At 42.8% G+C, this 16,595-nt stretch overlaps 1 protein-coding gene across 2 annotated transcripts in view; it reads right to left on the bottom strand.

The window, feature by feature from the left end:
* Positions 1-16,595, bottom strand: part of ELOVL5 (ELOVL fatty acid elongase 5) — a 72,970-nt gene that overhangs the window by 15,239 nt on the left and 41,136 nt on the right. For both annotated transcript variants that reach the window (XM_077290030.1, XM_077290032.1), the window contains exons 5-6: positions 4,701-4,872; positions 3,172-3,296 (exon numbers count right to left, since the gene is read on the bottom strand). In XM_077290030.1, the coding sequence (XP_077146145.1) occupies positions 3,172-3,296; positions 4,701-4,872 (297 nt within the window). The remainder of the gene's footprint in view (positions 1-3,171; positions 3,297-4,700; positions 4,873-16,595) is intronic.

Raw genomic sequence — 16,595 nt, 5'->3', positions numbered from 1 at the left:
AGCGATCCTGTGATATATATTTTGGGATATATTTTTGTAAAACATCATAAAGTGGCCATAGCTAGATTATTGTATGTTGCGCGAAAGCTGATTGCCAGGCACTGGTTGAGTGAGGTACCGCCGACTCTGCAGGAATTTTATAGACAGTCTGATATGGTTATTAATATGGAAAAGGGTATTTATGAAAAAAGGAAAAGTATGAAAACTTTTGAAACACTTTGGAAACCTTGGATGGAGAGGAACTGATTCCAGTGGGATGTTGTTTTATTATGTAAGCAATGTATGCTATTGTCCTATTCTTGTTTATAAAGGCTTTAAGGGAGGAGGGAGGGAGGGTGGGGAACTGGGGGATTGTTTCAAAATGTTTGTAAACATGTTTATTCTCCTTTGCTGACACAATTGTGTGTAGTTGTCAATTTGAATATTGTTAATAAACATTATCTGATTAAAAAAAAAAAAAAAAGATTTCTAGACAGCTGCTTAGAAGAACCAATTTCTGCTGTTTTTGGCACAAGGTTAGAGGAGGTTGGGTTTTTATAAAGCTGGGAAATTTGCAGCACCTGGACTTTCCTAACGATGAACAAGCCATAACCCTAATAGGCTAATTAAGGTCTGAAATCTGGGTCAAAGTTATCTGAGCACACAAATCTCCAAGGGTGCCCAAACTTTCGCATTGGTCCATTTTCCTTTTTGTAATTTTTAAAATGTCAAAGATGAAAATATTTTTTTTCTCCCTAAAATACAAAGTAAATGTGTCATGTTTAACGTTAGGCCTTTCAGAGATCGTTTAATCCTCAACTTGCTTAACTATTCATAATAACAGTAATTTTGAACAGTGCCCAAACTTTTACATGCCCATGTAGAGCATTATAATAGTAAATAGTCCTAAAGGAAACTTAGCCCTAAAGGAACTTTTTCATCAAAAACTGTGAAAGTCTCCATACACATTAGGCGGCTGTTGGCCAAAAGGTTTCTCTCTGGAATCCACCATACACAGGAACGCTTGGCTTGAAGGAGTGCTCCTGTGTTCTCTATGACTCCAGTATCAACTTACCTCCATGTCGAACTAAAGGATGAAATTCCAACAGCCGAATCCTTCTCTCCATCAACATCTGTTAGTCAAGAGTAGGGAGGCCGCCACAGACATCAGACTCTCGGCCAATCCCACCAATATTGGCCATCTTTAGTTTAATGTGTATGGGGGCTTTTGCATTTGCTTTCCCAGCCAGGAATTGTGCCTGCAAATGATGCTTCCTACACATATGAGGTTTTATTGCATTATACTCGATATTTCCCGGGATGTGATGTGGTCTTAAAATAACTGGAATGCACAGCTATACTTTTATACTAATACCCTAGGTAAATATGGTTGCCTTATGGTATGAGAAGAAACTGCTCCCGATTGTGAAAAGTGATATTTGTGAATTGCGATGACTTGTGTCTCACATTGATGTAGACTAACTCATTATGTCCAATCTGGATATCTATTAGCAAATATACCCAACTAGATGGTGGCCCGATTCTAACGCATCGGGTATTCTAGAATATGTATGTATGTATGTATGTATGTATGTATATAGCAGCCACATAGTATATAGCACAGGCCACATAGTATATAGGAGCCATGTAGTATATATCAGACAAACACTACGTGGCCTGTGCTATATACTATGTGGCTGCTATATACATACATACATATTGTAGAATACCCGCTGCGTTAATACAGGCCACGAAGTATATAACACAGCCCACATACTATATAACACAGCCCACGCAGTATATAGCAGCCACACAGTATATAACACAGGCGATGTAGTATATAACACTGGCCACGTAATATATAGCACAGCCCACAAAGTATATAGCAGCCACGCAGTATATAGCACAGCCCCCGCAGTATATAACACTGGCCACGTAATATATAGCACAGTCCACGCAGTACATAGCAGCCACGCAGTATATAGCACAGCTCCCGCAGTATATAACACTGGCCACGTAATATATAACACAGCCCACGCAGTACATAGCAGCCACGCAGTATATAGCACAGCCCCCGCAGTATATAACACTGGCCACGTAATATATAACACAGCCCACGCAGTACATAGCAGCCACGCAGTATATAGCACAGCCCCCGCAGTATATAACACTGGCCACGTAATATATAACACAGCCACGCAGTATATAACACAGCCACGTTAGCATATAGCACAGAGATGTAGTATATAACACAGCCCACGTAGTATATAGCAATGTGGGCACTATATGCATGGTTAAAAAAGACTTAAAATAAAAAATAAATATATACTCACCTTCCAAAGGCACCTTGAAGTCCTGGCGCCTGTGTGCGGTGCATGCGGCAGCTTCCGGTCCCAGGGTTGATATGAGCGCAGGACCTGTGATGACGTTGCGGTCACATGACTGTGACGTCACGGAAGGTCTTCTCGCATAGCATCCTTGGCACCGGAACCTGCCGCTTGCACTGCCGAGGACAGCGGGCGACGTCGGAGGGTGAGAATAACCTTTTTTTTTTTATTATTCTTATTTGTAACATTAGATCTTTTTACTATTGATGCTGCATACGCAGCATCAATAGTAAAAAGTTGGTCACACAGCGTTAATGGCTGCGTAACCGGAGTGCGTTACACCGCGCTCCGGTAATGCTGGCATTAACCCTGTGTGAGGGCTGACTGGAGGGGAGTATGGAGCGGGCAATGACTGGGGGGAGGAAAGAGCAGCCATTTTGCCGCTGGACTGTGCCTGTGGCTGATTGGTTGTGGCAATGGTCGTGGGCGTTTTGCCACAACCAATCAGCGACTTGGATTTCCATGACAGACAGACGGAAGTACCCCTTAGACAATTATATAGTAGATGAGAAGTGACTGAATACACACATTTTAGTGCAAAGACACCAAAATGAAAATTCTGGTTTTACAAAATATATTTATAGATATAAAAAAAATCCTTAATAAATAACACTAAGAGGGGGAGAACACACACGTGACATCATAATCTATAAATGCATAACTATAGAAAACACAAGCAAATTGAAAACTCATACAGGACACATAACTGGATGAATCCTAAATGCAGAATCACCTAAAATCATTCTCTGCACCCTACTGTAAATGAACAGCTGAGCGGGAAAACATGAATCAATGGAAGGCTTACCAGCTGGCACTGAGTGATGTATTTCTTCCACCATAGATAAGGTCGCATGGATGGAACAGCTGAGAGTCCGTAGTAAGAGTACATGAGGACATGAATAAAGCTATTGAGAGTGGCACCAAAGTAGGCTAAAAAAAGAAAACACATCTAAAATAAAAAACTAATGAAACATCATAGAAATGACTTTTATAGTAAATATCATAATTCATATAATCATTCAAATATAAATAGGAGGATGTAAAGGTGACCTGTTTGTGGTAGTCTGGCAGCTCTTAAAAGGGCATCGACAGACTCACTCTGTGCTAGCTACTTTGCTTAGTAAGTCCCCGAAGAAGCCTGGCCTTCACCCTGTAACTCCAATGCAGGGAAATGGGGCCCCTAGGTTACATCTATGGAGTGGCTGCTGGATCGATTTAACAGAAGAGGTCCTGCGGGCCAGGTCAAAACTAAAAAAGGGCTAAAACTAAGGCAAAATTGTCAGGCAGAGCAGGGGGTCAAAACAATTCAAGGTCAGCAACATACTGTAATATATCGTGAAAGATTAAGGAAACGGTGAAACAGGGACCGAACCAGGGTCAGGCTAAAACTATAACTGGCAGCTCACTACAGAATAGTAAGGTTTTAAATAGGAAAGGGGCCCAGCAAGGGATCCAAGCACAAAGGTAATTACAACAGACAGTAAACTCTGCAAAAATAGAGGTTGTCTGACCAATGGGACACTAAAGTTATATCTGATCATTCGCAGTGAAAACATGGCGCCTCCTGTAGACAGAGGCGGAAGGAGTGGCAGTGTGCTCATACATGGATGTGACAGGGGTAGGCAATAGACGTCCACAGAACTCCTATATTGTCATTTTACTAGGGTATTTCATTCGCTAAGGTCCAGTACAATTCAATTTCTTTACTGGGAATCCAATAATCCTGCACTTCTGATAAGGTAATAGTGGCACAGTTTACATCATCATTTTATTTTGAGCAGTTTTCTCTACTGATATGCACCAGGTCATCAAAGTTACGCTTCACTTTAATAATAGGTTTTTCCCCCCTGCACAGATTGTTATATTAAATATCAGCTGAAGGCTAAGCAATAGTTTAGTTCCCCATTGCCAAAAGCTACTTTGAGATGCTTCACCTTCTGGAGGTGTGGATGATATCCCAAGCACTGGCTCCTAGGCCTTCTCCATGGCCATCTTCATGACACAGAGGTGGGGCTGGTAACTTGGGAATTCATTAGTCAGGGACATAGAAATAACACATAAAGCAAGCTGTAGGGAAACAATGCCGCTTTCTTTCTCAGAGTTTTACTCTATTTTATTATTTAAAAAGCAGAGAAAACTTTCAGGTTATAAAAGGAAACTGGCGTGATTTCAGGGAGGGACCTGAAATGGAAAACCAGTTGCACTGTATGGAGGGATTTCTTTCCATCTCATTCTCAATGTCGTAAATGACAATGTTTCAATGGAACTGTGTACGTGTCCTACGCGGCTCTATGGTGCATATTGCATTCCAAATGAGGGACTCTTAGTACTCACAGTGTCCACAGGGCACCCAGTTCATGACAAACCACCAGATGTTCAGCATGGACGCGTGGTGATAGACATGTAGGACGGTGATCTGGTGGTTGTTTTTACGGAGAATGAAGAAGAACGTGTCCATGAACTCAATAAGCTTGGAAAAGTAGTACCACCAGAGGACTCGAGTTATCTGTTGGAAAGAAAATACTCGGTGTAACCATATAGATTTGTATATGGGAATAAAGAAGAATAAAACAGCAGAAAGCATCCAAGCAATCATGTACTCTGCAGATACTGGGACAGTTGTCAATGCAGTTGTGCCAGTATCCAGGCTGAACATAATATTTACCGAGCACCAAACCATTTTGTTAAACGCTTGTAAAGTTGCATGTAAGGCAAACTATATTTATGGAAATCTCATCACTGTCCAACTAAGAGTGGTGACAGGTTAGAACACGTAAGGCAGGTGAACATGTCCCATATGAGAACCTCAGGACGGCACATGCCGAACAAACATAAGGCTGGTGATCTCGAATGGGGTCACTGACGTCCATACTAAAACTCCTTACATCGCTGCTTCACTATTGGCTGGGCAATCAAAGCAAACGGTCACTTGTATTATGAAATATCTCACACTAACAATATACAGAAAATATTAAGTAGCCTTGCAAATACTTACCTGTGCTGAAACATGATGTGTTTTCCTATATTCATGCCCGAAGCTAAGTTCACTTAGGGTATGTGCACACATTGAGTATTTGCAGCAGATTTTTCTGCACCAAAACCCAGAGTGCTGGCAGGAAAAAGAGTTGCATTTTGTACATGCATTTTTTTACATTCACTTGAATGGGTGAAAAAATGCTAATTTTTTTTTACATGAGGCAGAAATGAAAAAAAAATAAAAATACTTTGATGGTTCAAATCTGCAAAAACAAAAAACATGTACGGTAATTTCATGCTGACCTGGATGGAACCACGCAAGTTCACTTGGGGAAGTGAGGAATGGAAACATATATCACAGTTACTAATAATGATTACACAGCTCCTGTTACAGTGTTATCACCCAGAAGATCGCAGTTCATCCTTGATGACTGTATACTTATATTACATAGTTATTAAGGTTGAAGGAAGACTGTAAGTCCATCTAGTTCAACCCATAGCCTAACCTAACATGCCCTAACATGTTGATCCAGAGGAAGGCAAAAAAAAACCCATGTGGCAAAGAGTAACTCCACCATGGGGAAAAAAATTCCTTCCCGACTCCACATACGGCAATCAGACTAGTTCCCTGGATCAACGCCTTATCAAGGAATCTAGTGTATATACCCTGTAACATTATACTTTTCCAGAAAGGCATCCAGTCCCCTCTTAAATTTAATTAATGAATCACTCATTACAACATCATACGGCAGAGAGTTCCATAGTCTCACTGCTCTTACAGTAAAGAATCCGCGTCTGTTATTATGCTTAAACCTTCTTTCCTCCAGACGTAGAGGATGCCCCCTTGTCCCTGTCTCAGGTCTATGATTAAAAAGATCATCAGAAAGGTCTTTGTACTGTCCCCTCATATATTTATACATTAACATAAGATCACCCCTTAGTCTTCGTTTTTCCAAACTAAATAGCCCCAAGTGTAATAACCTATCTTGGTATGGCAGACCCCCCAGTCCTCTAATAACCTTGGTCGCTCTTCTCTGCACCCGCTCCAGTTCAGCTATGTCTTTCTTATACACCGGAGACCAGAACTGTGCACAGTATTCTAAGTGTGGTCGAACTAGTGACTTGTATAGAGGTAAAATTATGTTCTCCTCATGACCATCTATGCCTCTTTTAATACATCCCATTATTTTATTTGCCTTTGTAGCAGCTGCCTGACACTGGCCACTGAATATGAGTTTGTCATCCACCCATATACCCAGGTCTTTTTCATTGACGGTTTTGCCCAAAGTTTTAGAATTAAGCACATAGTTATACATCTTATTACTTCTACCCAAGTGCATGACCTTACATTTATCCCCATTAAAGCTCATTTGCCATTTATCAGCCCAAGCTTCTAGTTTACATAAATAATCCTGTAATATAAAATTGTCCTCCCCTGTATTGATTACCCTGCAGAGTTTAGTGTCATCTGCAAATATTGAAATTCTACTCTGAATGCCCCCTACAAGGTCATTAATAAATATGTTAAAAAGAAGAGGGCCCAATACTGACCCCTGTGGTACCCCACTGCTAACCGCAGCCCAGTCCGAGTGTGCTCCATTAATAACCACCCTTTGTTTCCTATCCCTGAGCCAGCTCTCAACCCACTTACACATATTTTCCCCTATCCCCATTACTCTCATTTTATGTAACAACCTTTTGTGTGGCACCGTATCAAAAGCTTTGGAAAAGTCCATATACACTACGTCCACTGGGTTCCCTTGGTCCAGTCCGGAACTTACCTCTTCATAGAAGCTGATCAAATTAGTCTGACATGAAAGGTCCCTAGTAAACCCGTGCTGATACTGGGTCATAAGGTTATTCCTCTTCAGATACTCCAGTATAGTATCCCTTAGAATGCCCTCCAGGATTTTACCCACAGTAGAGGTTAAGCTTACTGGCCTATAATTACCGAGTTCAGTTTTTGCCCCTTTTTTGAATATTGGCACCACATTTGCTATACGCCAGTCCTGTGGTACAGACCCTGTTATTATGGACTCTTTAAAGATTAAAAATAATGGTCTATCAATGACTGTACTTAGTTCCTGCAGTACTCGGGGGTGTATCCCATCCGGGCCCGGAGATTTGTCAATTTTAGTTATTTTTAGACGCCGCCGTACTTCCTGCTGGGTTAAGCAGGTGACACTTAATGGGGAATTTTTATCACTAGTCATTTTGTCTGCCATGGGATTTTTTTTTGTAAATACTGATGAAAAAAAGTCATTTAGCAGATTGGCTTTTTCCTCATCCTCATCCACCATTTCACCCAGACTATTTTTAAGGGGGCCAACACCGTCATTTTTTAGTTTCTTACTATTTATATAGTTAAAGAATATTTTGGGATTATTTTTACTCTCTCTGGCAATGAGTCTCTCTGTCTCAATCTTTGCTGCCTTGATTTGCTTTTTACAGAATTTATTTAATTTTCTGTATTTATTTAATGCCTCCTCACTACCTACTTCCTTTAATTCTCTAAATGCTTTCTTTTTGTCCCTTATTGCGCCCCTTACAGCTCTATTTAGCCATATTGGTTTCCTCCTATTTCTAGTATGTTTATTCCCATACGGTATATACTGTGCACAGGTCCTATCCAGGATGCTAATAAACGTCTCCCATTTTCTTTGTGTATTTTTGTGTCTCAGGATATCGTCCCAGTTAATTGCACCAAGATCCTCTCTCATCCGTTGGAAATTTGCCCTCCTGAAGTTTAGTGTCCTTGTCACCCCCATACTACCCATCTTATTAAAGGTTACATGAAAACTTATTATTTTGTGATCACTATTCCCCAAGTGACCCCCAACCCTTATATTTGATATGCGGTCTGGCCTGTTGGTTAATATTAGGTCTAGCAGTGCCCCCCTCCTTGTTGGGTCCTGAACCAGTTGTGAAAGGTAATTGTCTCTCATAGTTGTCAAAAACCGATTACCTTTGCTGGAACTGCAGGTTTCTGTTCCCCAATCTATTTCAGGGTAGTTGAAGTCCCCCATAATAATGACTTCTCCTTCTGTCGCAGCTTCATCTATTTGCTTTACGAGGCTATTCTCCATTGCTTCCATTATTTTTGGAGATTTATAACAAATCCCTATCAGTAATTTATTATTTTTTCCCCCTCCCCTTATCTCCGCCCACAGGGACTCTACATTTTCATTAAATTCACCTATATTATCACGCAGGATGGGTTTTAAGGAAGATTTTACATATAGACACACCCCTCCCCCTCGCTTATCTGTACGGTCATTTCTGAACAGGCTATAGCCCTGCAAGTTAACAGCCCAGTCATGGCTCTCATCCAGCCACGTCTCAGATATCCCCACCATGTCATAATTATGCTCCAACAACATTAGTTCTAATTCGTCCATTTTGTTGGCGAGGCTTCTGGCATTAGTATACATGCACTTGATGTTACTCTCTGTACCTCTATTCTTTCTTAAATTACTAACTGTTCTAACCCCACCCCCCATGCCACCGCCACCCCCAACTTCCTTATTTGTGCCCAGGTCTCTATCTGCACTATCTTCCCCTCCTATAAAATGAATACCCTCCCCCCCAATCCCTAGTTTAAACACTCCTCCAACCTTCTAACCATTTTCTCCCCCAGCACAGCTGCACCTTCCCCATTGAGGTGCAGCTCGTCCCTAGCGTAGAGCCTGTAGCCAACTGAGAAGTCGGCCCAGTTCTGCAGGAACCCAAACCCCTCCTTCCTACACCAATTCTTGAGCCACTTATTAACCTCCCTAATCTCCCGTTGCCTCTCTGGCGTGGCACGTGGTACAGGCAGTATTTCGGAAAATACCATGTTGGAGGTCCTTGCTTTCTCTTATAGCTTGTTTAGAAGAACATAGAGGGGAAGATTATCACACTCTTTTACCAGCAGGAAGAAATGCTACTGTCTCAAGTTGATAATGTAATGCATTAGTGACAGAAGTGAACAGAATGGAAGAAAGGAGAGTGAAATCTTAAATTCTAGATGGATCACAAAACATTAGAGCTGAACTGTTATAGTATGAGTGTGATACACAACATGGGGAGCGGTTCAGTGATTTAAAGAAAGAAATCTTTGGATTACTTCTTTAAGCATAGGTCTTTAGGTAACGACAGATAAGATGTGTTTTTTCATGTTGAATGTTAAATGAATGCCATTACCACCTATGGGTGACAGCACTCATCACCCCAAAGGTTATATAATGGCATCTATTTAACACACACACATCATGAAAAGCTATAAAAGGCTCATGGTGTATTCATTCAATGGATGACATTATGCATGATGGGTGCCACTCCAAGTGACTGTTCAGTATACACAACGTGAGCTTTTCAAGACACATATGTTAAATGAAGTAAAAAAAGAAAAAAAGTTACGCAAACAGTAATACGCAGTTGTCAACTAAGCTGTTAGGTGACAATTTTGTTCTCAAGCTAAATCGCTGTGTTCTTCTGAGGCTAACTAGCAGAATTTTTGAATAAGCTCTGTATATGAATGGAGACAACAATATGGAATATCTTTAAAGGAAAAGTCCAGCTCATGTGAGGGTCCAATACCATTTGATATATTTAAAATCTTACAAAGGTTTTTAAGTTGAATGCTCCAAAAGATGATATATAGGTATATATGTTTACTAGATGGTGGCCCGATTCTAACGCATCGGGTATTCTAGAATATGCATGTCCACGTAGTATATTGGCCAGACACATAGTATATTGCACAGCCCACGTAGTATATTGCCCAGTCACGTAGTATATTGCCCAGCCACGTAGTATATTGCCCAGCCACGTAGTATATTGCCCAGTCACGTAGTATATTGCCCAGTCACGTAGTATATTGCCCAGCCACGTACATAGTATATTGCCCAGTTACGTAGTATATTGCTCAGCCACGTAGTATATTGCCCAGCCACGTATGTAGTATATTGCCCAGCCACGTAGTATATTGCCCAGCCACATAGTATATTGCCCAGCCACATAGTATATTGCCCAGCCACGTATGTAGTATATTGCCCAGTCATATTGCCCAGTCACGTAGTATATTGCCCAGCCACGTAGTATATTGCCCAGCCACGTAGTATATTGCCCAGTCACGTAGTATATTGCCCAGTCACGTAGTATATTGCCCAGCCACGTACATAGTATATTGCCCAGTTACGTAGTATATTGCTCAGCCACGTAGTATATTGCCCAGCCACGTACGTAGTATATTGCCCAGTCACGTAGTATATTGCCCAGTCACGTACGTAGTATATTGCACAGCGACAGAGTATACAGCACAGAGCCACGTAGTATACAGAGTTAAAATAAAAAATAAACATATACTCACCCTCCGAAGGCCCGTTGAAGTCCTGGTCCTGTGCGCGGTGCAGGCGTCAGCTTCCGGTCCCAGGGTGTGATGACGTCACGGTCACATGACCGTGACGTCATGGCAGATCCTTCTAGCGCAGGCGCGCAGGACCTGTGATGACGTTGCGGTCATATGACCGTGACGACCGCAGGCGGCAGCTTCCGGTCCCAGGGTGTGATGACGTCGCGGTCACATGAGCGTGACGTCATGGAAAGTCCTTGTCGCAGGGCAGTGATCACGTCGCGGTCACATGACCGTGACGTCATGGAAGGTCCTTCTGGCGTACCATCATTGGAACTGGAACCTGCCGCTTGCATGGAGCGGTCACCGTAGCGTCGCGAGGAGCGCGAAAGGCGGCGGATGGTGAGTATAGCAGTTTTTTTTTTTTTATTATTTTTAACATGACTTTTTACTATTGATTCTGCATAGGCAGCGTCAATAGTAAATAGTTGGGGACACACAGGGTTAATAGCAGCGGTAATGGAGTGCGTTACACCGCGGCCCGTTACCGCTGCCATTAACCCTGTGTGAGCGGTGACTGGAGGGAAAGGGGATTATGGAGCGGGTGCCGGGCAGTGACTGCAGGGGAGGGACTAATCGGACTGTGCCCGTCGCTGATTGGTCGCGGCAGCCATGACAGGCAGCTGCCGAGCCCAATCAGCGACTTGGATTCCATGACAGACAGAGGCTGCGACCAATGAATATCCGTGACAGACAGAAGGACAGACGGAAGTGACCTGTAGACAATTATATAGTAGATGTATGTGTATATATACAGTATATATATATGTATATATATATATATATATATATATATATATATGTATATATATACACACACACACATACACACACACACATTTTACTAGGACGTGTTTGCTTCTTCTGCTTTCATCAGGCAGTTATGAAGTTATGTAACAACATGTGCAATGCTTATGTAATGGCGAGATGTGTACATAGCTAGAGTTTATCATATGAATGGGTCAGTGCCGCAGTTCCCTAAATGGCATTTCCCTATCATGTCATATATAAGAATACAAGTTTAACCCTTTAATGATCGCCTTTTAAAGTGGATTCTTTACGACCCTGAGGATCAAGAAAGTAAAAACAGGAGAAAATTCAGCAGGATTCAATTTATATATGAGAGCTGACATCCTGCTGCAGCAGCCAAGATAGGTTTTAGCACCGATCACGATTATCACCCCATACATGCCATTAGCAGTTGTGGCAGCGGCATCTACTGTAGATGGTTAGCAGAAGGAGAGTGCTCTCACTTTAACCTTATTGGGACCCTGTGATCACGATCACACCCGATCATTGCCATGGCACTCCAAATCCAAGTAATGGTCTGGTCTAATAGGCTGTGTCTGCCTAAGGTCACATGAGCGTATGAAAAAAAAAAAAAAGAAAAAAAAAATTTGGTCAGATGTTCGTCCAGAAAAGTTGGACAATTTTTTTCCTCACTTGTCTTCCGTGTGCTGTCCCTATACAATCCGTTTTTCATTCAGCAGCTATTAATCACTTACAGGACCATTTACACTTTCCTGTTACAGAACTGCAATGTATCCGTAAATATCGGATGCCATCTTGATGGTCCTTATGGCATTCAATTTTTCCTCATGCCCATCTAATTTTGGAGTGAAATCAATTCATACTGTAATTTTTATCTCAAGGAAAATACAGCCGAGAAAAAAACACAGATCTGCGCTACCTCACTGAATAACACTGGTCAGCGTGCAATCTTTTTTTTTGTCGAGTGCACTCATCCGAGTTATATATTCGTGTGAGCGGACCCTCAGTGTGACACTGACAGGTCTCATACACCATGTTCCAAATTATTATGCAAATGACGTTTTTCCCAGATTTTCCTAAATGGTCGGTCCAAATGACAGTCAGTCTAATAAAAGTCATCACCCGTTAGAGTATACATCGAATTTTATTGAAGAAACCTCCCAATGATAACAGTATAATCTCCAAAATGAATAAAAACTCACAATGCACTGTTCCAAATTATTAGGCACAGTAGAATTTCTAAACATTTGATATGTTTTAAAGAACTGAAAATGCTCATTTGTGGAATTTGCAGCATTAGGAGGTCACATTCACTGAACAAAAAAGCTATTTACCTCCATAACATCCTAACAGGCCAAGTTACATGTTTACATAGGACCCCTTCTTTGATATCACCCTCACAATTCTTGCATCCATTGAACTTGTGAGTTTTTGGAGAGTTTCTGCTTGTATTTCTTTGCATGAAGTCAGAATAGCCTCCCAGAGCTGCTGTTTTGATGTGAACTGCCTCCCACCTTCATAGATCCTTTGCTTGATGATACTCCAAAGGTTCTCTATAGGGTTGAGGTCAGGGGAAGATGGTGGCCACACCATGAGTTTATCTCCTTTTATGCCCATAGCAGCCAATGACTCACAGGTATTCTTTGCAGCATGAGATGGCGCATTGTAAGCATGAAGATGATTTTGCTCCTGAAGGCACGTTTCTGCTTTTTAGACCATGAAAGAAAGTTGTCAGTCAGAAACTCTATTTACTTTGCAGAGGTCATTTTCACACCTTCAGGAGCCTTAAAGGGCCCTACCAGCTGTTTCCCCATGATTCCGGCCCAAAACATGACTCCTCCACCTCCTTGCTGACGTCCCTTGTTGGGACATGGTGGCCATCCACCAATCATTCACTACTCCATCCATCTGGACCATCCAGGGTTGCTCCACCATCATCAGTAAACAAGACTGTTTGAAAATTAGTCTTTATGTATGTCTGGGCCTACTGCAACCATTTCTGCTTGTGAACACTGTTTAGGGGTGGCCGAATAGTAGGTTTATGCACCACAGCAAGCCTTTGAAGGATCCTACACCTTGAGGTTCGAGGGAATCCAGAGGCACCAGCAGCTTGAAATAACTGTTTGCTGCTTTCTAATGCTATTTTGGCAGTTGCTCTCTTAATCCAATGAATTTGTCTGGCAGAAATCTTCCTCATTATGCCTTTATCTGCATGAACTCTGTCTGTGCTCTGTTTCAGTCACAAATCTCTTCACAGTATGATGATCACTTAAGGTTTCGTGAAATATCTAATGTTTTCATACCTTGTCCAAGGCATTGCACTATTTAATTCTTTTCAGCAGCAGAGAGATCCTTTTTATTTCCCATATTGCTTGAAACCTGTGGCCTGCTTAATAAAGTGGAACATCATTTTTAAGTAGTTTTCCTTTAATTAGAATCACCTGGAAACACGGGTATTACATACCTGGTAATGTGTTTTTCCATGAGACATGACGGCACCACGAGAGAGGGGATCCGCCCATCAAGGACAGGAAACCTTCAAGATAAAAGGGGCGGCTCCTCTCTCCACATCAGTTGTTTTACAGAGTACAAGAGGAACTCCAGGGTTAGTGTACACATAAATAATACATCCTATACGGTTCTATTCACCGATACCCCCAGGGAGTGTATAATACAAATAATGCTAATAATGCACCCAACTAATGACGTGATCAAAAGGGTGGGAATATAAGGGTGCTGTCATGTCTCATGAAAAAACACATTACCAGGTATGTAATACCCGTGTTTTTCCATCATACATGATGGCACCACGAGAGAGTTACAGAGATTGTATTCTCTTTAGGGAGGGATCACTGCTTGTAACACTCTTCTCCCAAATGTGAGATCAGAGGTAGCAGATAGGTCTAGCCTATAATGTTTAAAAAATGTAGACGGAGAGGACCAAGTGGCCGCCTTACAGATTTGGTCGATGGTAGCATCTGCTCTCTCCGCCCACGACGTCGCCATGGCCCTCGTGGAGTGGGCTTTCAGACCCTGTGGAATAACCCTGCCTGCACTACTATACGCTAGAATAATGGCCTCTCTCACCCATCTAGCTATAGTCTGTTTTGAGGCTTTAAGGCCCTTCCTTGACCCCTGGAACGCAACAAATAAAGCCCTCTGCTTCCTCCAGGATTTTGTCACCTCTAGATACTGTAGGATACATCTCCTAACGTCTAGGCAATGGAGTCTCTCCTCTTTTTTGTTACTGGGATTGGGACAGAAAGAGGGTAGGGTTATATCCTGAGCTCTATGGAATCTCGATACCACTTTGGGGAGATATGCCGGATCTAATTTTAATACAACCCTATCGTCCATAATTTGTGTGTAAGGGGGGTCAGCTGACAACGCGTGTAAATCCCCCACCCTACGGGCCGATGTAAGTGCCACTAACAAAGCTGTTTTTAATGTTAGTATTTTATCAGAAGTTGTATTTAACGGCTCAAAGGGGCTTTCCGTCAGGGCTGTTAACTCTAGATTTAGATCCCATGGTGGAGGAGTAGGAGATGGAACAGAGTCAGCTCTACTACAGGCTCGGACAAACCTCACCACCCACCTATTACTTGCCAGGTCACAGTTGAATAGGGCTGCTAAGGCTGAAATGTGTACTTTGAGGGTACTAACAGCTAACCCCAGATTTAAGCCCTTTTGCAGGAACTCCAGTATTGCCACTATCGGGACCTCCCCTTCCCGTATTGGCCCTGAGCTGGACAGGAATTTCTTCCATATTCTCCCATAGATCTTGGTCGTTACTGGTTTTCTGCTGCTGAGCAAGGTGGATATTAACCCAGCTGAGAACCCTTCTTTCTCAAGTAACGACCGCTCAAATGCCAGGCTGTCAAATGAAGCCCGGAGTTCTGCGGGTGGTTGAAGGGACCCTGCGTTAGAAGGTCCTGGTCTTCCGGGAGAACCCACGGGTCCGTCGCTGACATCACTCTCAGCCAGTAAAACCATGGCCTTTTCGGCCAGAAGGGCGCTATCACAATCACTCTGGCCTTGTCTTCCCTGATCTTCCTCAGAACTGCTGGGATTAGACATATCGGTGGGAAGGCATACAGGAGTCCCGACGTCCATTCTATGCTGAAGGCGTCTACTGCCAACGGCCTGTCTGCTGGGTTCAGGGAGCAGAACTTTTGGACTTTCTTGTTGACTTTTGAGGCAAAGAGGTCTACCTTGGGTTTTCCCCACATGTGCACTATGCATTGAAAAACTGACTTTTTTAGGGACCATTCTCCTTGCCTCAAGTGGTTCCTGCTTAAAAAGTCTGCCTTTATGTTGTCCACACCTCGGATATGCAGGGCCGATAATGACAGGAAGTGCCTTTCGGCTAGAGACATGAGTCTTGTGGTTACGTGCATCAGAGCCCGGGAGCGGGTGCCTCCCTGGTGGTTCACGTATGCGACCGCTGTTCAGTTGTCCGATAGGACTCTCACATGATGCCCTGCCAAGTGAGGAAGTAACCTCACTAGCACCTTTTCTATTGCTAGGAGCTCCCACTCGTTTGAGGATAGATCTTTCTCCTCTTGAGCCCAGGGGTCTTGGACCCATAGTGTGTCTGAGTGAGCTCCCCACCCCCATGGACTGGCATCTGTTGTGATTACCTTGGAGGCTGTGAATGTCCAGGGAACTCCTCTCGGGGATGACTATCTGTAACCACCATCTGAGAGATTGGAGCACAGAGAGTGGGAGAGTGAGCTTCTGCTCTAACTGCCCCTGAAGTTCAAGGTCGTTCTGCAGCACACACCATTGCAGTTCTCTTGCATGGAACTGGGCCCATTTTACTGCCGGTATGCAGGAGGTTAGGGACCCTAACACCGACATGGCCCTTCTTAAAGTCATTTCCGTTTTTTTTAAATGTGGCCATAATCATCTGTTTGGTTTTTCCTTCTTTTTCTTCTGGGAGGCGACACTCCTGTGCCACGGAGTCTACCGTTATCCCCAGGAAATTCTGGACCATTGCCGGCTCTAGTTTGGACTTTTTGAGATTTAGTTGCCCTCCCAGTGTCTGAAGAGTGTCCATCACTATCCTGACCTGCTCCTGACAGTGAGAA

The sequence above is a fragment of the Ranitomeya variabilis genome, chromosome 2 (assembly GCF_051348905.1).
Source record: "Ranitomeya variabilis isolate aRanVar5 chromosome 2, aRanVar5.hap1, whole genome shotgun sequence".
Lineage (NCBI taxonomy): Eukaryota > Metazoa > Chordata > Amphibia > Anura > Dendrobatidae > Ranitomeya > Ranitomeya variabilis.
This window is presented reverse-complemented; position numbering and strand designations above follow the sequence as displayed.